The sequence below is a fragment of the Rhamphochromis sp. 'chilingali' genome (genome assembly GCF_963969265.1).
Source record: "Rhamphochromis sp. 'chilingali' genome assembly, chromosome: 19".
NCBI classification, from domain to species: domain Eukaryota; kingdom Metazoa; phylum Chordata; class Actinopteri; order Cichliformes; family Cichlidae; genus Rhamphochromis; species Rhamphochromis sp. 'chilingali'.
The window spans coordinates 32,237,558-32,263,911 of NC_137946.1; the positions used below are offsets into that span (position 1 = coordinate 32,237,558).

General features: G+C 44.0%; 1 protein-coding gene across 5 annotated transcripts in view; it reads left to right on the plus strand.

Moving 5' to 3' along the window:
- prr7 (proline rich 7 (synaptic)) overlaps positions 1-25,751 on the plus strand; it is a 33,256-nt gene extending 7,505 nt beyond the window's left edge. For 3 of the 5 annotated variants that reach the window (XM_080867010.1, XM_080867012.1, XM_080867011.1), the window contains exons 3-4: positions 8,986-10,402; positions 23,953-25,750. In XM_080867010.1, coding sequence (XP_080723136.1) covers positions 10,054-10,402; positions 23,953-24,506 — 903 coding nt within the window. In that variant the 5' untranslated portion in view covers positions 8,986-10,053 and the 3' untranslated portion in view covers positions 24,507-25,750. Of the gene's footprint in view, positions 1-8,985; positions 10,403-23,952 lie in introns of all 5 variants that reach the window. The other 2 variants (XM_080867013.1, XM_080867014.1) reach the window with 2 other exon arrangements.
- Positions 25,752-26,354: the final 603 nt, after the last annotated feature.

The window sequence follows — 26,354 nt, forward strand, 5'->3', positions numbered from 1 at the left end:
AATGCCCGTTTGAATATATTATTATACGACTGCCACAGTTTGCTATTGTCTCTGGAAGCAGAATTAATGGCGCTTGATTGCTGGGCCACTGATACCCGTATGAGGTAGGCATTCTCCAGGGAGTGTCCGTCTCCTTTTAACAATTGCTAGAGTTTGTCAATGTGAGAAGCTCGCAGCTGGTTGTTTGGACATGCACATTATGGATAAACCTGTGGTCTTTATGGGACATTAGCATGTTAGACAAGCTGCTGCTGGCTCTGAGCTCTGTCATCAAGTGTGCTTGGTGTACAAACAGAGCTAGTATTAGTGTCATTGTTCTGTTTTCTTACTCCCCAATTCAAGTGTATCATCCTACAGTGGCTAATGAAGGACAATCAACTATGGCCGCAGTTTATCTGTAGTGAATGTAGGCTGTTAGTCCACTGTTTACATCAGCCAGGTGTCAACTCCTGTTTGTTTTAGAGAAGGCTATCAAACTTCATGAAAGTCTGATACGAGTCGATGAGTCAGTGACACTCATGCCTGTTCACTGCTACTAGCCTCTGTTAGCTGCTGTTAGTCTCTGTTAGCCTCTGTTAGCTGCTGTTAGCCTCTGTTAGCTGCTGTTAGCTGCTGTTAGCCTCTGTTAGCTGCTGTTAGCCTCTGTTAGCTGCTGTTAGTCTCTGTTAGCCTCTGTTAGATGCTGTTAGCCTCTGTTAGCTGCTGTTAGTCTCTGTTAGCCTCTGTTAGCCTCTATTAGCTGCTGTTAGTATTAGTGCATTTTGTTTGACGTGGATCTAACATTGTTGTAGGTGGTGAATAAACTCTGATACAATGAGAGAATATAATCAATGTGTTTATCAGAGGGAAAGTGTGATTACTAAGACATGTGACTTTATGCCATGTGCCATTAGCTGATATAATGAATTAATAAATCTGCCCAAGGTCTTACACACAAATTGAGATTACTTTGTAAAATTATTTTATTTATGAGAAATAATAAATGTATCATTTTAAAAAATGTGGTTAAAACCACTGATATTTTTTTTGTTACTGTTATTCCTAAAATGTTTAATTTTCATGATATGACTTAAAGTTAGAGCTGGGGCTGATATACTGGCCAATAACAGCATCAGCATTTATAAGAGCTGTTTAATGGAAATGTAAAAAGTGCAGATATGAGCATCACCCTTCCACCATAGTTAGTGTTGATATTGTGTAGTTTATTAACTAGCAGCGCACTCTCCCACTTCCCTGTTAATATCGTATGTTTTGGAGCTAAAAGAGTAACTGACCTGAGCAGTCGGGCAAAGCGTAAACGAGAAATCCACAACTGGTTGAACCAATAAACTACTCAGAAATAACTACAAATAACAAGTGTTTTTATTTTCATGCGTCTGAGGAAAAAAAACAGACAATATATTGAATATCTAAATCACCAAATATCGATATCAGTGTTTTAAATCAGATATCCATCAGGCTCTACTTAAATTGCACCACAGAAAGGCCGCGCATGTGCGGTTACCAAACCTCGACCGTGATGGAAAATGAAATATCTAATGACCTGCTTTCTTTTCCCTCGCTCTGTGAAGCACTTTGATTTGCTCGGCTTTGACGGTGCGCTCAAGTTGTCTCGTCGAGGTTGTAACAGCTTTGCAGATAAAAGCACAATTAGAACGTATTATCTGGAAACATCTCTTTAAAGAGGTGCTTTTACTACTGCCTCTCAGCTCCCGGAGATCAGCCTCATCTCAGATTGTGGTTCGAGTGAGAGCCATTAAAAGACAAAAGGAAGAGCAAATAAAAATAGAGCGAGTGTTATGTGTATTGTTGTAGGTGTAGAGGTGGAGGTCCAAGTGTGTATCGCTTCCCTTTGATGACTGTGTCGGACAGGCAGGAAGCGTGGGGAGTAAACAAAGCCTTCCTACCATATCAGCGCTCACAGCAGATTGAAATATCAGTGGCTGTGCGACCTCACCGAGCCCTCAGCTGATGAATCACCACTACTGAACAGTATTAAATTGCAACAGACACAAGGGTGTGACTCCCAAAGGTGCTGTAGGATGGAGGGAAAATACACGGCTTAAATGAAACGGTAATCTAGCACAAGTGTCCGATTCAGAGAAGAAAACACAGCCCTCAACCTTTAGCTCATTTAGATTTTTTTTCATGCAGCATGACAAAGTCAGAAATGTTTTATAATTGTAGGGAATGTTTTTCACTTTAGCTAGACTCATGAGGTAATCCCGACTGCTGAGTGTATTTCAAAGTGAGAGGAATTCACACAGGAGTCGCTCTGACTGGAGAGAAAGAAGAAGTCCCTGAGAATCGCTTTATGACTGCATAATTCTTTTCTGTTGTCTTTCTCAAGTACAACAACCACAAAAACACAACAATAAAACACGTTGAGCGACATAAGACATAATAAACATTTACAGTTGTTTAAAAAAAGAAAGAAAAACAATCTGCAGGTCCTTGAATGTCCACACAAAAGTGAGTCAGGCCCCCTGGACTCTCCCAGAAAGTTGATTCTGGTCATTTGAGCAAACACTTATAGTTGATCAGGGAGGAAATGAGAAATGACAGGCTGGCTTTCTTAGATTGTGACATTTCCATCAGTAATGTGTAAACCAGCATAAATGGAACATATTTAAGGTTTGACTCGCTTCCTCCAGTGCAACACAAATTGGGTGTTATCAGGATGCTACAACAGAGACACAGGGGAGCAGATCATCATATCAAAAAGACCCAGAGTAAATGTAGTTATCTCAGCCGGACATTTGTCAAAGCTGGGAAGGCGCCTAAAGAAAGCTCCAGGCGATCCCGGAGAGACGGGCAAACTGCTGCCTAAGCGAAAACCTCTCCTGATCCCTCTGTCAGGAGTATCAAACAGCTGACATGCATTTTTTTCACAACATTACATCAATCCCCCCACCCCGAGCTAAATATTGGTCTGCCCAAAGGTAGATGGCACAACATAGGAAAACCACCTTGTCAGGCCAGGACTCTGCAGTCTGTTTACACCTGCAGGCCAGCATGCACTGTATTAAAGATAAGGATGTAGACGTGCTGAACGGGGAGGAACGCTGGTTTGGGGGTGAGTCAAGGAGGCCAGTTACATGAAAAGAGAAAGACCATCACTGAACTGAGCAGGGAGCCTCACCATCTTACAATGATGTGATTGCAGCCACTCCCCAACTCTCTGTGAATGCTACTCGTGGCCGCTGATCAATACTCACGGTCCATTGTTAGTCAGTGCTGCTGGTATATATTGTTTATAAGGTTGGGGAAAGCTGCAGTCAGCTGAGCTTAAACGTTACCCCTGCTGTAAATGCAACGACCTGAATGATTGAGCGTGCATCCAGACATAGACTCTCGTGTTAAAATGCTCAAATTTACTTTAACTTCTAACTACATGATGTCAAGAGTAAAACTACAACATTTCATAATATAATGGAAAGAATGTAAGTTACAGACTTATCCCAGAAATTTGAAATTAACTGTAGAAAATTGAAATGTATCCTGTTGTTAATGACTGCAGTGCACACGTGGAGACAACAGTTTACAGATGGCATCGATTTCTTTCTTTTAAAAACATAAAGAAGTAACTTGCTCCTAAATTGCTGCCAAGTCTGTTTCACACAGTTGTAGCTGCTAGAACACAGATTAGCGAGGTGTTACCTGAGAGTCAAAGTTAAATGCACTTTGATCTCGCAACAAACAACGTGGACAAAGTGATTTCTCCTTTATTAGGCTATGGGGCAGTTTTAATGCTTTAAGGCGCAGCTGTTATGTTAAAAATAAAGAGCAGCACAGGATGGTAGATGGAGTGGTTCCTGTGTGGTGCTTTCTACTCAATTTGACCATTACTAGAAGTCTTTAAATTGGTAGACAGTTGGCCGAGTGAAAGCTGCCCTGATCTTGTGATCAAATCACCAGACAAACAACTTTCTACAGTTTTTGATTTTACTGGTATATTTTCCATTCTTTACACGCCACTCTCACCATTCCTCTGATAATGTAACTGATTGGAGTAGTTGATCAACTTTGTGTTGAAGTAGAGTGAAATGGGAGCTGATAACCACAGTCATGACGTCCCTTATATTTAACTGGGGTTTTAGGTTTTATTGAGCCAGCTAAAGCAATGAAGGCCTGGATTTGTTGAACTTCACTGACACTATAAGCCTATAAACTATAAACTCTTCTTTTAAAAAAACATTCCCAAAATGTTGCATGGTAATAATTTGAAAAGATTCTCAATGCAAGGTTTTGGAAACAATTTCAGATGTCTCATGCCCTTTTAAACCCTCTAATGTCTAAATTATTGGTGGTAACTCTAACTCTGAATGTTGGATAAAGATCAAATGGACCATTTTGGAAAAATCTACAAAGATAACTAAAAAACAAAACCACATTCTGATTGCATAGAGTCGTCAGAACTCCACTTTACAGGGATATTATTATAAATGAGAAGATCCTTCAAGAACTTTTTGATTCTTGAGCATCAGCTAACCCTGAAAATATCCAAGAAAACACTTTAAAACAAATTCAATGACAATCAAACAAAGGTAACAAAAAGACGTATCAGGTCCTTCTTCTAGAATTAGAAACAGGAATCCGGTTGTTCAGTGATGACGCGACGAATCCTACTTCCGGGTCTAAAGTAGTCTGCGTTTAATATGGCTTTTGTGTTGTTAACATGTTTAATGTTTTGTATTTTCTTCTATTTAATCTCAAAAAGCTCCTAAAACAGTCAGTGATCCCTGTTGACCTCCCTCGGCTTTTATTACCGCTAATCATTTATTTAAGCTCAGTTTTTAAAACCTTAGGATGTAACTACAGCCCAGCCCATGCAGCAGTATATGAATGACTAACCTCGTATTGTGGATGGATTATCTCAGTTGTTCTCTGGCTGAAGTTTGGTCCTTTTACAGCATCCTGCCATGCGATTACATTTGTTCCTGACCACCGAGAACACTCACGTTAACTTTTATCGAGTGGGAAAAAAGTTAGCTTGTTTATATTATGCTAACATAGCTGTGTCGCTAGCGGTCACGTAGCACATCATTATATACCAGCTAGCCCAACTTCAGTAACCCTACAAACGTCACTGCTGTTTAGTTTTCTGTCTTCATTTATGTTGGAAGTGATAACAGAGCTGTACGTTTTAATTTGTTTCCAAAACCCCGCAGTCAGGACATGCTATATTGTATTTAGATAGAAGCTAGCGAGCTAACTCCCTGCTAACTTCTAACTCCGTTAAATGTCATAAATTCCGTTTTCATGGATGCCTGGATGTTAAACTCAATTGTTACACCTGGTAGAGCAGAACGCTGATCATTTTATTAAAGATGAAAGACTTTAGACAGTTTTTCAACTCTCAGTAATGCCATAGTGATCGTTTGATATATGGACCTGCAGCGGAGTTTAGACCCAGACACGGCTAGTGACGTCAGACTGAACAACCGGATTGGGAAGAGGTGGAGTAAGATGGGATGACAAGTACAAAAGAGAGAACTTGATTACTCGGAGACACAGAAACACGAGATGCAGAAAGAAAAGCCATTACCGATCTAAAACAGGAAGTGGGCAAAAGGAAGAAGATGCAACACGGATGTAGACAGAAGGGGACAAAGAAAGCAACAGAGATGACACTGAGCGTATATCGGGAAAAAAACCCCCACAAGAAACCAAAAAGTTGGTAAAAATCAAAACTTAGCAAATCCTCCACAAGAAGCGGGGACCATGAACCAGGAAGGGGAATAAAAAGGCAGTCTTAAAAAAGCACCAGTTACCAAAATAGCCGTGAACGACTTCATCCTACCCTCATTTCATAAAGACCCTTCGCCTTTTTGATGTAACACTACTGAAAAAATGTTTCCTTAACACAGTAAAACGTTTTACATTCCTACCATCTTGCCGTACTCTCCTAGCACCATCACACTTTTCAGTATAAATTTGTGTGTCAGCATGATTCTTGAGACAAAAGTTGTGCAGAGTCAGATCTCTCCAGATGGAGGTCTGCGTCTAATGTCTGTCTGTCTGTTCGGGGTCGTTGACATGAAGCCCTGCAGGATCTTCTGTTCGCCAAGTGTGAAGTCTGAAGGAACAACATGTCCAAAGGAGTGTCTGCATCATTGTTGGGAACGACATGTTTACTTGTTCCTGTCATCGCAGTGGGGGGAAAATCATGAATTCAGTTTGCAACCTTTCAGCAGCTGCAGGAATGAGCGTGGGATCGATGTGCTGGAGCTTTCACAGAAAAAATAAAGTTTTTAATGTGAGCTATAACAGATCATAAACTGTTAAAATTATAGTTTCTAAAAAAACAAATCGTGTACTGAGAGAAGTTCATCCACAGAAACCCCAATCACTCAGTTACAGTAATGCGTTTATATGTTTATATAAAAAGGTTTAAACTCGTTATTTTTAAGTTATATTTCCATGTCAAATGCCTCCCATCGACCATCAAAGACAATCCTGGAAAAACCTAGAGGGAAGACTTTCAGGTCCCTACAGTCCTACTTTATTGGCCATTTTAACACTGAATTATCTACAAATCTGCTTTTAGGTCCTTTGGATGTTTTAGGGTATATTTCTGGTACTGTGGCTCTGTGCGTATAGACTCAGGTGTGGAGCTCAGTTTAACATGGATGCTTGAATTTCCTAAAGTATCTGGAAGATTGATCTCTGGCAGCAGATTTGGAGGCCTGTAGAAACAGTTTTTTACACACAGCTTCTCATACAGGGCAGGTAATGGGTCTGTGAAAGAAACCAACCAGGTGAGGGTGTCACAGCTGTTAACGCTAAAGAATATATCACATTTTGTGATATATTCTTTGTGATATATATATACTCAGTGTTATTCCCTAGATATGACACCGTGTTAGTGATGTGCGAATCATGAACGAATCGTTCAATACTCAAGAATCACTTTACGGACTCGTGAATCATGATTCACAAGCCCAACTGACTCACTGACTCATCCCTGTTGCTGTTAGCAAGCTAATTTCATTAGTAGAAATATATCTAACTTAAAATTAAAATTGTGTGGAAAAAAACAACAGCCAGTTTCTTAACAAAACATTTCTGCTCTGAACTGGAAGAAAAAACCCTGAGTAGAAGCTCACATCAAGACTATCCGGTCGTTAAGTGATGATGTGACAAATCCTACTTCCGGGCCTAAAGTAGTCTGCGTTTAATATGGCTTTTGTGTTGTTAACATGTTTAATGTTATGTATTTTCTTCTATTTGATCTCAAAAAGCTCCTAAAACAGTCAGTGATCACTGTTGACCTCCCTCGGCTTTTATTACCGGTAATCATTTATTTAAGCTCAGTTTTTAAAACCTTAGGATGTAACTACAGCCCAGCCCATGCAGCAGTATATGAATGACTAACCTCGTATTGTGGATGGATTATCTCAGTTGTTCTCCTGGCTGAAGTTTGGTCCTTTTACAGCATCCTGCCATGCGATTACATTTGTTCCTGACCACCGAGAACACTCACGTTAACTTTTATCGAGTGGAAAAAAAGTTAGCTTGTTTATATTATGCTAACATAGCTGTGTCGCTAGCGGTCACGTAGCACATCATTATATACCAGCTAGCCAAACTTCAGTAACCCTACAAACGTCACTGCTGTTTAGTTTTCTGTCTTCATTTATGCTGGAAGTGATAGCAGAGCTGTACGTTTTAATTTGTTTCCAAAACCCTGCAGTCAGGACATGCTATATTGTATTTAGATAGAAGCTAGCGAGCTAACTCCCTGCTAACTTCTAACTCCATTAAATGTCATAAATTCCGTTTTCATGGATGCCTGGATGTTAAACTCAATTGTTACACCTGGTAGAGCAGAACGCTGATCATTTTATTAAAGATGAAAGACTTTAGACAGTCTTTCAACTCTCAGTAATGCCATAGTGATCGTTTGATATATGGACCTGCAGCGGAGTTTAGGCCCAGACACGGCTAGTGACGTCAGACTGAACAACCGGATAGCTCCTTGGTTCACAGTAGCATCGCTCAGCTAACATGCTAACAGCATGTAACGGTCCAGCTTCTCTCAGCTAACATGCTGTTAGCATGTTAGCTGAGTTACTCACCCCATCCCTCCTGTTCTGAATCATAGCATAAACGAATCAGTGATATTATATTTGTTATTTATTATAAGATATCACTCCTGGCTCACAGCTTCTTCTTCTTCTTGGTTGGCAACCAATGTTAAGGCGCATTACCGCCCCCTGGCTCACAGCTCAAAGGACATTTAAATATGTATAAAAATATATATTTGACACATTTGAGGAAAATACAAATAAAATAAAAATAAATAAAATAAATGTTTTTTTGCTCTTTTTTGATCTATAAAAACAGTTGTTTTTCTTTTTCAATCACTCATCTTAGCCGTAGGATTTACACGAAAAGAGAAATAAATTAAGTTTGAGTGAAAATGTACATTTTTTGCACTCTCTGGGCAACTGACTCAGTGACTCAAATGACTCAAAAAACCCGGTTCACTTTGGTGAGTGACTCATTCAAACTCGATTCAGTAAAAAGAATCAAATTTACCATCACTACACCGTGTGCCAAATCCAGATGAACTTTTGTGTTAATATTAAATTTGTGACGTTCTCATTTTTTTTAAATACTCATGTAGAAAGTCACCAGAATTTAAACATTTGTTTTCATGTTTATCGCTGAGGTGCTTTTGAAGGTCTGTTACAGTCTTCTGATTTACACTGAAGTAATAAATTAATTCTCTATTTGACGTGTTTATTCGACTCCCAGTGATCCTGTCTCGTTCTGCATATGTCACCTCTGTGAAAGTCTTTTCTTCTCTGAAGTGTGAAACTGATACTTGGACCCCCGATGTTGGTGTTATATCCTGCATGAACAGCTGACATTTATAACGGCCCAGCCTCAGTGCTGTTTTTCCTGCTCTCGGTTCTCACTGTGTGGAAAATGTTGCCTGATTTTGTCCTGACGAAGGCCTCCTGTGTGTCTTTGCAGGGCGGCGTGAGGCCGAGGAGTCCAGCTGTGATCTGAAGGGGAAGAAATCTGAGGACCCCCGGCCCCGAAGGGACCAGCTGTTTGACTTCACGTGAACAAAGACATTTCTTTTTGGTGCTTCTGACCGGATGTTGCCTCGGTTCTCCGCTTGGTTTAGTTCTAGAATCAGCTTCAAAATGTGACAATGACGGAACCGTTACAACTTTATCCTCCAGCAGGAACGAAGGAGAAGCTTCCTGAGAGGGTGGATTATTGAAAGCAGGCTGCTCGAGCCTTTCGGAGAATTTAAATGGAGGTTTGCTGCAGTGGAAACACCGGGGAGTTCATCTGTAGTCATTTGGAATAACAGTGTGTGACTGTGTGGGATCCACACAGATTTCCATCTAAATGAGGCGTATTTCAGGCAGCAGAGGGTTATCATCTGAAACATCTGGACGGATGGAGGAGACTCACAAACAGAGACGAAGACGGTTTTGATTACTGATGTTTATGTTCAGTATTTTTATTTTTTAAAGCACAAAGATTTATTTATACTTTTTTTTAATGACTTTGGTGCTGATGCAGAACAAAAATCTAAATTTTCCGCCTGCTTTCTTCTGTAAGTTTCTCTGATTTATTTTATCTCCAAGTGATCTTATGTAATTAGGACACTAATGTGTGCGATTATACGTCTTATTGTCGAAGCTTTTATCACCTGCCAGCCTTTTATAAGCGTAACGAGCGTGGCTAAATATTGAGCCATGTGACTGCTGTGTTTCAGAAAAGCTTCAGTTTTACTGAATTCTACTGGATTTTTCTTTTTTTAATCTTTTTTCCTCCCGTGATTTGTAACTTCTTCAGGCAGGAGCTTGAAGGGTCTTGACACACTTTTCTTTAACATTTAAATAAGAAACTTGAAGCCACCTGATGTTTGGCGAAGGATTGTGACTCGACCCGTGTTTAAGTCGCTCTCCTTTGTCTTTCTGAACGAAAGTGATCTGCTGAGTTTCAAGACGACCGCTGAACCCGCCCATCTGAAATCCTCTCTTCCTGTCTTGGGGGGAACTCGCTGCGCATCCCGTCACCGCCATGGTGATGTCGCAGGGCACTTACACCTTCCTGGCCTGTTTTGCTGGCTTCTGGTTGGTCTGGGCCCTCGTCGTCATGCTTTGCTGTTTCTGCAGCTTCCTGCAGCGCCGGCTGAAGCGCCGGCGCGAGGAGAGGCTGAGGGAGCAGTGTCTGCGTACTGTAGAGATGGAGCCGCTCAGCTGCCACCCCGCCGGGTACCCACCTGCTGCTCCTCCACCACCACCACCGCAACAGCCTCCACAGCTGCCCAGAGAGCCGCCACAGTTCAGCCCTCCTCAGACTCTGTCGCCTCCTCTTCCGCTACCTGTTCCCCATCCATTGCCTCAAGCGACCTGGGTCAGCATGCCAGGTAATCATTTTATTTCACAGGCGACAAAACGCTCGCGAGCTAAGACGCAACCTCAGGTTTCAAAAACTGCAGTTCCTCTAATGGCCACTTAAAGCAAAAGTGAGTTGATCGCCATAAAACCTCCGTGTTAGAAATCCTTAATTTACAGCCACAAACAGAGGTGTGTCTCTGACAGCTGCCTGCTCGGCCGAACCTCTGACTGTGTTTGTGATCTTGGTCTTTTCTGTAGTTTTCAGTGGTATCGAACAAATAATATGGAGTTTGGTGACATCCTAGTATTTAATCAGCTGTTAAACAAAGAGTTCATGGATGTAATTCAGTCTTCCGACTTCTCCACGCACACTGTCACAGCTTTATGAACTCTGGCCAAGCTGTCAGTGCGACTGAGACCTGCAGCAGAAACTTGCTTCACATTTATGAGAACTAATTTTAAATTGTACATCATTGAAATTAAAGTTTAGAAAATATTTAGCGCTGTCAGCGTTAATCGTGGGGCTGCACAGGGTCAACACGTTAGCGCGGTTAGCTCCTTAACGCGTTAGCGCCGTCCAGCCCCACGCACGCAGCGATCCTCGTTAACTCGCTAACGGAGATTTGCCGTGTTAATGCGGTTATGGCGTTAACATCATTTTAACGAGATTAACTCTGACAGCACAAAAAGTTATTTGTGCAATAGATTACACAATTAATGGGGGCATGAAGTATGGAAAAGGCAGTTATAGCGAGCTAAGCATGAGAAGTTCAATGAGCATATTGTGTTGAACATTTTATAAGTGCAGTACAAATTTAAGACAAAAATGGACTTGAGGTAATCCTGCCGCAGCTTCACGATCCACAAGCTCGTGCCCATGCACCGTGTTCGTGATTTAGACATTTTACTCTCAGCCATCAGACATCCTCACAGGAACAACCTGAAAAATCCAGCTTCAAGCTCTTCAGATCCACAACTGCTTATTAGAGTTTCCACGGAGAGCAGAGCTGCACTCAGCATTCATAATACCTCCTCCTGCATTTATTAGTCTCTTCTGTAAACTTGACTCACTTTCTGAAGCAGAACTCGTCTCTGCTGCTGAGCAAATAACCAAACCTGTCACGCCGTGTTTGATCTGTATTTACAAGCTGTTTTTCATACTTACGCCTCGTTGTTTGAGCTCAGCTCAACAGGAAAGACAAAACTGATGCGATGCAGACAGAGAAGCAAAGTGCAGGAGCGTTTCTTATAGTTCCCAGTTTAGTTCCTAGCTTCCACCTCCCTCCCTCCATGCTGGCCTGCGTTCCCCCGCATGGTGTCATGGTGACAGCTGCCGCTGAGGCGTAGGCAACAGCCGCGGAGGCCATGCGGTGACGGAGTAACAATAAAATAAGAGTGATTAGGAGGAGGAGACACTCAGAGGCCGAGAGGTGCAGCTTCGCAAAGAATCACTGTAATCACCGAGACTGTGAAACTCCCCGTTCTTAATGAAACTGCCTCGCACGGATTAAAGCCCGCACAGGAAAAATGTTGCTCAGGTCTTAATAAACCCACATACTACATGTAATTTGCAGTATGTGAGTTATGCTGCTTTATATTTCTGTCCTCTCGCTGTACCCGAGGAGCATTTCATGAGTGGCAGCTCAAAGTAATACTCTGCAGGCTACATCCACACGTACACGGGTGTTTCCACTGAAGACTGAGCTTTAAAAACTCCTGTGCAGGTAAAGATGTTAGAAAACTGTTTCTGCGTTTGCATGCGGACAAGAAAAACTGAGACCTTGATGTCAAAATCTAACATTGGGGTTAAAGCGTCACCGCTAGCTTTGGTGTGTTGTCCACAGATTATTTTGTTTTCACACTGACATGTTTTCTAAAAAAAAAATAAAAAAAAATTTGCTTATGCCCGTCATAAGCAGAAATTTAGAACAGCAGAGGGGTGTGGCTTCTGTGCCTGACATAACCATACAAGGACTATTCACTCTGTGACATCATGCAGATCCAAGAGATGAAAAAAAGGCTAAAAGTGTTCCCTGTTCTCCCTGTGGTTGCTTCCCAGGTTTTCTCTCGAAGATGTGAATTTAACTTCCAGTTAAATTGAATATTTTTAAAATTATTTTTTTTATTTTGGCGTCATGGTTGTGTGAGAATACTCCCATTTCTGTTCTTGATTTTCTTTTCTAAGGCAGGAAAATCTCAATGGTCTATAGAGTGAAAACAATGTGCGTAATGAGCAGCTTGCTTTATGACAGAGGAACAAAACGAACAAGCATCTACAGAAGAATAGGAATTAAAGGGAAAGGGGTAAAAGAGCATCAGCTGCTCTCAAAGACGATTAATGAGCGGAGACAGACAGTACAGGATGAAACAAAAGATCGCTGGAGTCTTGGCCTCAAAGCAGACTGATGAAGAGGTTTAGTATCCAGGCAGCAGCAGGGCTGAAAGCGAAGCAGGTGCTCGGCAGCTGAGACCCGAGAGGAGCTGTTTCAGTCGACTTCACCAACAGAGGAGGTGGTAAAAGCAGGTTTTACAGCAAAGTGGAAAGAAGCTTTTTTTAGCCTCTTTCAGCAAACAGTTTCGGTCCATTTGCAGCGCTGTGTGAAGCAGCCGCTGATAGCGTTACTGGGTATCTGCTAAAAACACAGAAGATGAGACTATGTGAGAGCAAAGCGAGCGGCAGATGGTTTTCTTAAAATGAGCTGTTATTAATCTGTGTTTGTCCAGGTGGACGAGACTCATGATGAAAACCAGTTAAGAGTTTATTTACTGGGTTAAAAATATGAACAGAAAGAGGTGCTTATGATGTTCTAGTAACAGCCTTCAAAGAAACATCTCTCCCTGACTTTCAGTTTTGTTAATAAAAATTTGGCCTTTTTCCTGCTGCATGTGGCAGGATTCCTCTCAGTCACCAGTTTTCCTTTTAAATGCAGAATTTCTCCTCTTGGATTTGACAGTTTTCCCTCACAGAATAAGCACTTTCTTCTTGGATTTGCAGATCTTCTCCGTTCTTGTAGCTTCCCCAGTGTTTGTCTTGCAAATTTACCAATTTGTTTCCCTTGAAAATTGTATTTATTCATCCTTCAATTTAGCTGGTTGATCCTTTATGAATTTACTATTTTATCACTTTAATTTTTTTCATCATAAATTTGTGGTTTTTCTTCTTAAATTTAACACTTCCTTGTAAATTTTGCAGTATTTTTTTTTAAAGGTGTTGTTGTTGTTGTTGTTGTTGTTGTTGTTGTTTTTCCCCATCATAAATTGCGCTTTCTCTTTTTCCCCCTTTTAAACGTTTGTTGTTTCCCATCACCCGTAAAAGGCTGATGGGGTTCAGTTGTCACCCTGCCGGGCGGGCGGTGTGAGCGGTTTGTCAATATAACTGAAGAACGAGGTCACGCGGGGTTTTTAAATCGATACCATAGATGCATCTACTAACAATCTCAGATGACTTCGAATCCCAGTAGCTTAAAGGTCAGAGGTCAAAGGATTTTCACATTGACTAGTTTTTTTTCTTGCATTTTCAAATCAAATCAAATTCAAATCAAATTCAAATTTTATTTGTCACGTACACAGTCATACACAGTACGATATGTAGTGAAATGCTTGGACAACTGCTCGTGACCTAAAGAAAACAAAAAAGGAAAAGGCTATGAATAAGAAAGGAAATAAATATGAAAAATTAAAAAGGGTAAATTTAACTAGGAAGGAATAAAATATAAATTAAGGTTAAAAATGAAATAACTGTACAACACAAATTAGAATGAAGGGTAAATTTAACTGGGAGAATAAGATAAAATATATAAATTAAAGTTGAAAATAAAATAACTGTACAACAAAATACACAATACACAATATAGAACTATAAGAATGTATGAAGAAATCTAAATATAAATAAATATATACACAATAACAGCAGCTGTACAAGTATTAACTGGAAATGAAGAATATAGTGACCAGTGTTGTGCAAAAACAAAGTCCAGAAAGTCCAGTGTGTGTGTAAGAACCATATGTGTGGGTCAGTACTGTGTGGTGGTGTGATTGAGAGACCGTATCGCCTGCGGGAAGAAGCTCCTCCTCAGTCTCTCTGTGTTGGTCTTCAGGGAGCGGAATCGCTTTCCTGACCTCAGCAGAGAGAACAGTCTGTTGTTGGGATGGCTGAGGTCCTTCACCATCTTCCTGGCCTTGGTCCGGCACCGCCTGCTGTAGATTGAGTGCAGGTCAGGGAGCTCGGAGCGGATGGTGCGCTCAGCTGACCGCACAACCCTCTGTAGAGCTCGTCTGTCCTGCATGGTGCTGTTCCCGAACCAGGTTAAGATGTTTCCCGCCAGGATGCTCTCTATGGTGCAGGAGTAAAAGTTCCTGAGCACCTTGGAGGGCAGTTGGAAGTCTCTCAAGCGTCTGAGGTGGTAGAGACGCTGTCGGGCCTTTTTCACCACGGTGTTGATGTGACAGGACCATGACAGGTCCTGCGTGATGTGAACTCCGAGGTATTTGAAGCTGTCCACTCTCTCCACTGGGCACTCGTTGATGACGGGGGTCTGGTAGTTCCTCTCCTGCTTAGTGCTGAAGTCCACTATCAGCTCCTTTGTCTTACTGACGTTTAGAAGGAGGTTGTTCCTCTGGCACCAGTTCTCCAGATTCCTAATCTCCTTCAGGTAGGCCGTCTCGTTGTTATCAGAGATCAGGCCCACCACGACGGTGTCGTCAGCAAACTTGATGATGGTGGTGGAGCTGGTAGTGGCCACGCAGTCATATGTGTACAAAGAGTACAGCAGGGGGCTCAGAACACACCCCTGGGGGGCTCCAGTGCTGAGAGTGGTGGAGGCTGAGACATGTCCGCCCATCCTTACTGCCTGTGGTCTGCCAGTTAGGAAGTTGGAGATCCACTGACACATAGATGAGCTGAGTCCCAGATGCTCCAGCTTGGTGGTGAGTGTGGAGGGAATTATGGTGTTAAATGCAGAGCTGTAGTCTATGAAGAGCATTTTAACATAATTCCCCCTTCTAGTGTCCAAGTGAGTGAGTGATGTGTGGAGGAGATGAGAGATGGCATCGTCTGTGGAACGATTTGGACGGTAAGCGAACTGTAGTGGGTCCAGTGTGTCTGGTAGTGAAGAAATGATGAAGTCTCTGACCAGGCGTTCAAAGCACTTCATCACTACTGAGGTGAGGGCTACAGGGCGATAGTCATTGAGAGAAGCAGGGTGGGGTTTCTTCGGGACAGGAACAATGATGGACTCTTTGAAGCATGTGGGGATCACCGACTGAGATAAAGAGATGTTGAATATCTCAGTGAACACAGGAGCTAGCTGGTATGCGCAGTCTCTTAGGATACGACCTGGGATGCCGTCTGGTCCTGCTGCTTTCCTGGTGTTCACTCTCTTGAAGGCTCTCCTTACTTCATGCTCGGAGATGACGAGCACGTTTCCGGTGCTGGCAGTATCTTCCTGTCTGCAGCCGTTAGCGCTGCTAGCATTAGCATCGTTGGAGTCCTTAGCTGCAGCCTTGAAGCGAGCATAGAAAGTGTTCAGCTCGTCTGCCAGAGTCACGGCCGCGTTCGTCATACCGGTTGTTGGTGCTTTATAGTCCGTTATTGTCCTTAGTCCCCGCCACAGGCTCCTAGAGTCACTCTGTTGGAGTTGTGACTCTAGTTTCCTCCCGTAGCGCTGCTTCGCCTCTTTCACCGCCCTCCGCACGTTATATGACGCGGCTTTGTACGGGTCCATGTCCCCCGTCATGAGTCCCGTGTTGTAGGCAGCGGTGCGGGATCTCAGAGCGTCGCGGATGGTTTTATCCACCCACGACTTCTGGTTGGGAAACGTTGTGATAGTCTTTGTCTCCACGGTATCATCCGCTAGTTTCCCGATGAATCCCACAACCGCTTCCGTAAACACGTTGACGTCATCGTCGGAGCTGTTTCTGAACATGCCCCAGTCTGCGTCATCGAGTGCGTCCTGTAACGCGGCCACCGATTGATCCGTCCAGCGCGCGACCTTCCTCTGAACCGGAACTTCCTGTTTTAGCCTTTGTTTGTATTTTGGCATGAGGAAGATGGCGGCGTGATCAGATTTGCCAAACGGGGGGCGGGATTGTGCCTTGTAGCTGTCCTTGACCGTAGTGTAGCAGTGGTCCAGTGTCCTTTCACCCCTGGTGGGGCAGGTGATGTGTTGATAAAAGTTCGGCGCTGCGCGTTTGAGGTTGGCGCTATTAAAGTCCCCCGTCACAATAAGCGCAGCGTCCCGGTGTTGTGTCTGGTGCTGTGTGAGTGCCTCATGCAGCTCGCATAAGGCGGTGACCGTGTCCGCTTGTGGTGGAATATAAACGGCACTTACAATGACCGATGTAAATTCCCGAGGTAGATAAAAAGGACGACACATGATGGACAGTAGTTCCAGATTTGGTGTGCAGGAGCGTGTGAGAGGAACAACGTTCGCACTGTTGCACCAGTTGTTGTTCACCATTAAACACACGCCGCCTCCCCTTGACTTCCCCGAGTCCCGTGTCCTGTCCATGCGGTGAACCGAGAAGAACTCGGCCGGCTGGATGGCGTGGTCCGGCACCGCTGGGTTCAGCCATGTCTCGGTGAAGCAGAGGAGATTGCAGTCCCGAATGTCTCTCTGGAACTTTATCCTGGCCCTGAGGTCGTCAAGCTTGTTCTCCAGTGACTGGACGTTGGCGAGCAGGATGCTAGGCAGAGGTGTGCGGTGTGCACGAGCTCTCAGCCTGTTCCTGACGCCGGCTCGCTTCCCTTTGTTCTCCCTCGAGATCTCACTCGGCCAGCTCGGACCCGGAGTTAAAAACTTCGAATTGTGAGTACATTGTAAACCAATAGAAACAAGAGTGTCACTGTCATACCTAATGTACCCAATGGTGATGATTTTGCCGATTTAGAAATTTTCTTCAGATTTTGTCTTTAAATTTGTTTTTTCATTTAAAAATCTTTTTTCCCTTTGAAAATATTTTTTTCCTTTTAGGTTTTGGTTCATAAATTTAGCGTGTTCTAGTTTTGGTCTAAACGTGTCAGTTCATTCATTGATGGCGACAGTAACTAAGCTTTCTGTGGTTGTCATCATAGTGATGATGTAGACAAATCATGAATGAACCAAATGATAATTTTTGTTAAACTCACAGGATTAGTTGCAAAAATCAAAAAAGGTTTTCCATTAAAATAAACGAGGCTTTTGGGATTTTTCCTTCTTTTTTTTAAAGGGAAGCCGTGTTAAGGAAGGAAAACTACAAATCCTTCTTCCTTTTCTGACTCATTTATAATCCTCAACATCTTCCTCATTAGCTGGAAACAAAATTGTCAAAGTAAAGCTGTTGATGGAGACTCGAGTTTAACAGGAAAATCATCCAAAGATCAGAAATGAATGAATGCCCTCAGTCAAAGGTTCTTATTGTTAGCTTTGATGGTTTAGGCACAGCAGCTGAACTGGGTCAGTTTTGTCTAATGGATGCCACCGTGGTTCCCATTAGCTTAATCCTGTGAGCGCTTTCAGCTTCGGACACGTCCGACCCTCCGGTGGAAACATCAGCCCCGCGTGTTTCTGCTGACGTCCTGCTGAGCGTTCGCTGGGTATTTAAAGCCGTCCTGACAGCTGCTGGTGTTGTTTACAGCTGGCGTGTTGATAGGGGAGTTAGTGCAGAGCTGAGAAACAATAGTAACCTGATCTTGCAGGTATCTGTGAGCCATGTTTGATGGACTCTGGCCAGGTATAAACAAACACATTTGCAGTGATGAGTAAGGCCCGTTTCATGGCAACAGTTCACCAAACAGCTGCAGGTTTCCAGCGCTGCTGTTTGCTGTGGTGGCTGTAAACAGGCTGTTGGTTGGTATGTGGGTTGCTGCTGACGGGTGTGGGCGTGGGTCATTTTTCAGGCACTACAGCATACCTGTGAAAACGTGTTAATGGATAAAATGTTCTTAACGCCATCCAATAGGTTTTATCTTGCATACAGCTTCTTTTGTGTGTGTGTGTGTGTGTGTGTGTGTGTGTGTGTGTGTGTGTGTGTGTGTGTGTGTGTGTGTGTGTGTGTGTGTGTGTGTGTCCGTCCTGTCTGGCACTGTAGCCATCAGAATTATTGTCTGAAGGCCAAGAACAGATTTACTTTCCCAAGTGGGCCTTTTGCTATACTGGTCCACTTGATTGTCATAGTTTATTTGATCTTTATTAGTTATTTTTATTCTAAGTTATTGTAATCAGGCCAGACTGGACTCGGGGACGGGAAAGAAAAACAAGAAGAAAAGTTCAGAAGAAAGTTAACAGAAGGAGAGGGAAAGAAAAAGGAGAAAAGAGAATGAAAATCTGCTTCATCACCTTTGTCTTTTTCTTTTCCCTCTTTGTCTTTTCCTGGATCACCTGTTGAGAAAAAAAGAAAACAAGCAGAAGAAGACAAGAGCAACACAATAAACAACATCACGATGATCTATGGGAATATGACAGTAAATACTAAATGTTAAACATTATTGTGCAGCACGTAAGATCAACAGCACACAGTGTGCTTTGAGGTAGGAGCCAAAAAGGGTGTAGTTTGTGTGTGGGGGGGGACTGAGATGTCCCCAGAGAGGTGGCGTCTGACACCCAACCTGACATATGGACACAGACATACAGGCACACACAAACATCCATTCCCACCCTCATGCTCTCATATGCACTTACTCCACACTCAACCAACGTGGAGACAGACATAGAGAGACGCTGTACACACGATCACACTCCCCAAGCGTACTCTACAAACCGGGTCTAGGTGCCCTTGCCCCTGGAGGGGGGAACTGCACCCAGACCCAGGTGGTGTTACCCTTTTCCCTGCGGTGGGGATCTTGCATACAGCTGCTGTTACCTCTCAGGGTGATGCCTACAAACCCAAATTAGCGGTACACTCGTCAGTGATCGCAGTACAACACTCGCGTGGTGGACAGATTTTGGAGGACTTTCCAGCTGAAGCGGTTCTCTCAGAGCCTTCGTCAGCTTTTTCTGGCCCTGCCTCCTCCTCTCTTCCTTTCTCTGATTAGTGTATTTATGGCAGCATTTCTTGTCAGTTCTCACTTCTTGTGGAAAAGTAATTGGATGTGTTTTGACCCCTGGCTGTTAGATTGTGACAAAAAAAACAAAAAACCAATTAATCATTCCTATTTTAGTCACTTTTCATGTCATGGTTCGTCACTGGCTTACAGATTGAGCCAGTTTCACAGAAAGTCTTTTTAACTTCATGAACTTCAAATTCACCCCTGAAAGTTTATTTTTTCCCCTCTGTTGCTCTAATATGAGATGATTTAAGCAACACGGTGTGTTATCCCAGCTGAAGCACCCATCAGATGATGGATGTGGTCAGCTAAGCTGTGGTGCTTAAACAATGCTCAGCATTGAGGGCTCGAAAACAAGTCAGGATACCTTCATGCTTTCATGATGTTTACACCAAATTCAGACAATGCCATCTGAATGTTGGATGAAATCTAGACTCACCCGAACAGGAAACGTCTCTCCAGCCATCTGTTGTGCGATTTTTGTGAGCTCGTGTGACTCGTAGCATCAGTTTGCTGTTCTTAGCTGACAGGACTGACGCCCGGCGTGCTCTTCTGCCGCTGTAGCCCATCTGCTTCGTAGGTTGTGGATTCAGGGATTCTCTTCTGTAGACTGTGGTTCAAACCAGTGATTGTCAAAGTTACTGTTGCAATCTTGCCATTCTTCTCTGACTCCTGCCATCAACAATCTATTGTCACCCGAAGAACTGCCGCCATTCTCTAAAAAACCTTACAGACTCAGACCAGCTCGTCTGACAAAGTCGATCAAATCACCTTTTTGATTTTGATGTTTCCATTTGAACTTCAGCAACTTGTCTTGATCGTGTCTACATGATTAAACAGACTGAGCGATCCCAAACATAACGTGTGTGTGTGTGTGTGTGTGTGTGTGTGTGTGTGTGTGTGTGTGTGTGTGTGTGTGAGAGAGAATATAGTTGATTTCTTGGCTAAAGAAGTCGCACAGTTGCTTTTGGTGCAGCAGTCTGAAGAGCCGAGTTTCTTCCGTGTTTGAAAGAGGAGGACGGCAGCTTGTGCAACATTCGACAGATATTGATCACGATCTGGCAACATTCATCAGCTTGGATATAAAAATGGCTTCCAGCTCCAGAAATCTGCTGTTCGACTGATGTGTGTTTGCAGCCTGAGGGTTAGATTGTTCCTGACGATTCATTGAAACATAGACTCGGCTCTCGCCGGCTGCCGGTCAGGTTTTCCTGAATCGTACCCTTTGCTGTGCTCTCTGCAGCAGAACCACCTCCAGTTGCTTCTTTCTCGAATGTCAGAAAATGTCAAAGTAATCTGTGTCAGGTAGCAGACACGCCGCTTAAAAGCCACAACAGTTCAGCACTTTGTTTTCTGTTGTTTCAGCCGCACTGCAGACACAGCTGCTCCCTTCACTTATCTCACACGTCAGCTGAAACCATTCAGCCGAGTGTTGACCGTGATTAATGTCCCAGCGTTCCCTGAAAGCAGCACAGCAGAAACCTGTGCAGGTGTTTCTGCTGAACCTGCGTGTCAACATTTCACTGCAGAGATTTGAGATTCTCGCAAATGTAAAACAGACGAGTCCATCAGTGCAATTAGTAGCAGGTGTGAACGAGCCAATTAGGAGCGAGAACAATGTGGAAAAACGAACCTGTTGCTGCAAAGCGTGAACCGACAGAGACGTTCTCAACTCCATCTAAAAGCTCGCTTTCCTGTTGTGCAGCATAATCAGAGCGCATCCTGCAAGAAAGGAAATCAGGAGGAGAATAGCAAATTACGGTATTTCAGACAATTTCACCAAATTACAATCATCTCCACGGATCCACAGGCAGCTTCTCATCCTCGGTGATTAAATCTCTGCAGGCTCAGACGAGTGTCAGACGTGTTCCAAAGTGCAGCCTCGTGATTACTTCAGTTTGTGGACTTCTAAACCTTAAATAAATATATTCAGTGCAGGAGCCAGAATCAGTTTTGATGCCTGTAATGGTCAAAGTGACGCTCTAGCAACAAGCAACAAGTAACTCCCCTTAGTTTGTTTCAGCTGTGAAAAACATTGTGTTGTGTTGGAAGTATGAACTTTTCACATCGGTTTGACTTAATGACCGCTGCGCTGCTGTTTTTCTGAGGCTTACTTGATGTGTTTACTTAGACTTAGACTTAGATCCTCCCGCGCCGATCGGCGCATCGGGCGACAAGAGAACGCCATCGAACTCGGTCTATCGCGGCAGTTGTTGCTTCATCCCATGACAGTTCGACTGAACGTAAATCTTCAAGGAAAGTCCTCCTCCATGTTATTTTAGGTCTTCCTCGCCGTCTCTTTCCATTCTTCGGGTTCCACAGAACTGCGACACGGGCAGGTCTCGGGTCCGGTAGCCGAAGGATGTGACCGGCAAATCTGAACCGACGCTTGGTGACTTGGACATGGAGCGGCTCTACTCCCGCACGGCGATATACTTCTTCATTGGTAACGCGATCCCGATATGTGATTTTGAGCAGCCGTCGAAGACAACGTTGTTGGAAGACGTCAAGATGGCGGTTGATCTTTGCAGTTGATTTCCAAGTCTCCGCTGCATACAGTGCCGTCGGTATAACGATGGTCTTCAGGAGCCGCACTTGATGTGTTTACACTTATTTTTTTTCCTTTCTATCTGCTCGGCTTGCAGATTAACTAATGAGCCTTTGTGATGTATTGAAATGTAATTTCCTGACTGTTAATCCAGGAATCTGTGCAGCCGCCAGCCGCCAACCTCTTTTTCAGGGCGTTGCACATCGTCTGTGAAGGTTCTCAGTCATCCAGGTCATCATAGTCTGAGAGCTCGGAAAGAAAAGCGTCTGGACTTGTTTGTTATAGATGTTTCGTCCAAGAAGCTTCTTCAGTTTTAAGAGCAACTGGTGGATTTAAGCCCTGTGGGAGTGTCTCCGAGAGGGTCACGGACCCCCTAATGATCCTCTACATGTGAAGACAGGTGTGAGTCACAGTCAGCCAGCGTTTCAGGTGAACCCATTGTGAGACCTAGCCCCACCCTGTCATGTGATGTGAGTGGGCGTTAAGGCGTCTGGGAAGGATCTCAGACGTTGCACATCTGAAAACTGCAGGAACGCTAAAGGACACCTCGCATGATGTAACGGCAAAACAGGAGGCGTCTGACAAATGCGCCTCTGTGTTGGTGATCTATAATCTTTCCAGCGAGTTCTGGGTCTACATCAGGGCCGCCCGTGCTGAATAGGCTCTACTCCGAGCTCCCTCTGGGCTGAATGAGAAACTTTAACTCAGTTTTCCACAGATGAACTGAAATGGCTCCATGTTTCCCTCACTCAGCACTGCCAAGTGTACATAAGCAACACGCAGTGTTTCCTCTGTAGTAAATAGTAAATTGAAATCTCAGACGGATGAATCATCGCTGCTTTCCTCATCTGACATTTGTGTTTCCTGACTGGTTTGTTGTGAGTTTTTTGGCATTTTGTAGCATTGGGGGAATATCTGAGTGCGCTCTGATTTATCAAAGAGAGAGTGGTTTTAAATCTTAATGTATACAAACTTCAGACCATTGACACCAGCCCGGAGAATCATCACCTCTTCTTTCTCTGTGTGCCATCAGCTCGTGTTTCTCTTGTTGCACAACGTGCTGCAATGCAGTTTCTCCGCTCGAACTCATGAAGTCTTGAGAGGGAGGCGGAAAGCTGGAGAACAAGCGGACCTGAAATAGGAGTGAGTGATGTAAGAGAGACGGAAAGAGATTTGGTAAAACAAGAAAGAAACGCAAACTCGGAGCAGAAGTCCTGTGATGGCTTTTGTTCCTGCCGCCGAGCACAGTCACAGGTGTCGCAGCGGGCGTGCGGTAATCACAAGTGTGTGTGTGTGTGTGTGTGTGTGTGTGTGTGTGTGTGTGTGTGTGTGTGTGTGTGCTGCACATTGGCTTTATTCCAGTGTATCACACTGCATCAGGCATGTATTATGATAAATGGATGCTGTGTTGCAGTGAAAGCTGAGGTTTCCCTCTGGTCTGCTTCAGGGAAGAAGCTCATTAGTGTTTTTCTTCCTGGTCCTACAGACTTCACTTTGGGATGACAACAAACACACAACACAAAATAACTGAGCTCATCACAATGGTGTTAATTAATAGCTGTGATCTAAAAGTTTCTGCCTGTTACTTAAATGTGAACAGTGTTAGTTCAGGCAGCTGATTCCCTTTTACGACAGGTGCTATTGCACTGCAAGCCACCAGGTTTCGATTAAATGATTCAGTTGGAAAACAAAGACTACTACTAATACTAATACTCCATTACCTGCTGTTTAGTTCAGCTCCACCCAAGAGGAATGGAGCTAAACTAAAAGACTGAAGAAGAGCTTTGATTAAGTAATTCTTAGATTAATCCATAACGATGCTGAATAAAAATAATTAAAACTATGCTGTGGGTATAATTAAGCAGCTCTGGCCTGAGATTGGACATTTTAAAGTGGGAGTCTATAAGGATTGACTCCTTTTTGGAAACAGCCTCCAGTGGCCATTAGGGGAACTGCAGTTTATAGCTTATCGGTCCGTAATGCTAACTCCCATTTTCTCGTTCTTGCAGACACGGATGTGTTCGGGAAGCCGCCTTGTTACGAGGAGGCAGTTCTGATGGATGATCCTCCTCCACCTTACTGCGAGGTCTTGGCTGACCCGCGGGGGGGAATGTACCTGAAGCCCGCCCCTCTCCGAGCCGCACCGCCGTCTTTAAGGGAACCTCACGATCGCGCCCCGGTGTTCACATCCGAGACCAGCAAGCCTCCTGCGGCTACCGTGTTCCCCGACCGAGGCTACTCCTCCCTGATACGCCTGCCTTCGTCTCAGCGCTGGGACTCTTTGGGTCACCTCCTGTCCAACATGGATCTGAACCACAATAACCTCACCCCACCTGCAACCCGATCCCTTCAGGCTACAGCCGCGATGGCTACCATGCCCCGCAGAGACCCGAGGACTCATAATGACGGACTTAGAGGTGGAATACAGGGACTTCAAGGAGGGATTCAGGGGTTCCAAGGAGGGTTGCAAGGGCTTCAGGGGGTCCATGGACTCAGGGGGTTGGAGCCCAGCTGTGGCATGCCAACAGCCTTCCCCTTGCTGGGCCGGAGCACTGCTGTTTAGGCTCGAATCCTGTCAGAAAAAGGATAAACATCTAAAAAGCTGGACATTTGGTATCATAACGCTGCTACAAGTAGAGATTTAATTGCCCAAAGAGGGTTTTAGGGCTGGAGAGGCGTCAGGAGTTAATTTCCCCCTTGCAGCTCAGTGGGCAAAAGCTGCCACTTAACTCTGCCAGGACCGAGGCTTTCAGCTATGTAGGCATATTACACACTGTTTCAAAGCGCTGTTGTCGAGTCAGAGGAATTCTGCTGTCACATTGAAGTCAACACCAGGAGGAAAGGAAAGGAGGCAGAGGACGAGAATCCAAACGAGCAGTAAGCACAGCGGCTGCCCTGCCTTTCATGCAGACTTACTATCGCCTTCATTTCCAGCCCTAACTACCCTCTCTCGTGGCGCACTTTCATTCATCCCCGATCTCTCCTCCTCTCGCTGCACTCGAACAACCTATTGTACGAGGCTGCTGTTGCCATGGCTCCGGGAAACTGTCTGTAGCCCACGACGACCTCTCTTCTTTTATCCGTGCTGATTTTTAGGAAGACTGTTCACAGCTTGCCTCCTCCTCGAGGACTGTGAGCATTAACGCTTACAAAAGAGCACACGGTGACCTTCGGCCAGCACGTCTCTGATATTAGAGGCGAAATGCTGAAGGTCAGTTTACCTTCAGAGTTGTTTGGATTCCGCTGTGCAGAGTACAAGAAAGCCACAGAGACGAGCACGCTTGGATTCATTTTGTAACGCGCTGTTTTGTTGTTTTCAGTGTCGTCTTTACCGCAAACTGCTGGCACTGCCCTTTTGATGGTCACCGGCTGACGTCAGCTGGGTCTCTGATATGAAAAAGAAAAGATTTTTCCATGTAAAAACTTCCAATCATTCTTTTAAACTTTGTGACAAATGCCTTGTGAAATAAAAACATCTTCATCTGTGACGCGTCTTCCTGTGCTTTGTGAAAAGATCCAAAAAATAAACGTTTATTAATATAACACAGATGGAAGGATTACTGAGGCAGGGCGTAAACAAACAGGAGTGAACCTTTTTTCCAGGCCAGAGGCTGAATTCCAAATAAAATCCACAACCGGAAACAGACTAAGGAGAAGGATAGGAATAGGGTTGGGTATTGTTTAGGTTTTATCTGATACCAGTACCAAACCGGTACTTTTGAAACGGTGCTCGAACCAGTGCTTAAAGAATAGAGAACACAAACTTTGTCCAAAAACCTCTCATGTTCAGCTGTTTTTTTGTAAAAAGATATCAATGTTAGCCTTTTCTGCAGCTATGGGGCATATATGGCATCACTCTTGGCTGGAAGCAGTGCTTAAACAATGGAAAAAACACAAACTTTGTCCAAAAACCTCTCATGTTTAACTGTTTTCCACTTTTTCTTTGGTCATTTTAGCCTTTTTTGCCAGGGTGAAGGGAGCATCTGCCATCAAACAAGAAGACAGCCGCATGTAGCTATGATGATGTTTGCTAGTTCACCTTACATGCATTAATGTAATAACGTGGTTAGCCTACTCAACGTAAATTAGCTACTCACGCAGAGAAGAACGGCTGCTGCTGCATCATCATCCTCATCATTTCTGCTACACTGGCAGGGCTAGGGGCCAGGACTCTCCTCTTCGGGTTTTTGGGGGATGTTGCTAACTCCGGGTCCAATATGTGCACGGTGTGAGGTCTCGCAGCAAGCTATCAAATACGGCGCATTTCTTGGCTTTTAAAAAAACGCTACACAGCAGCACAGCAAAGAAGGACTCATCCAGGCTGGAGAAACTGATCAGGAGGGCTAGCTCTGTGGTCGGCATGAAGCTGGACACTCTGGTGACAGTGGCAGAGAAAAGGACATTAAAGAAA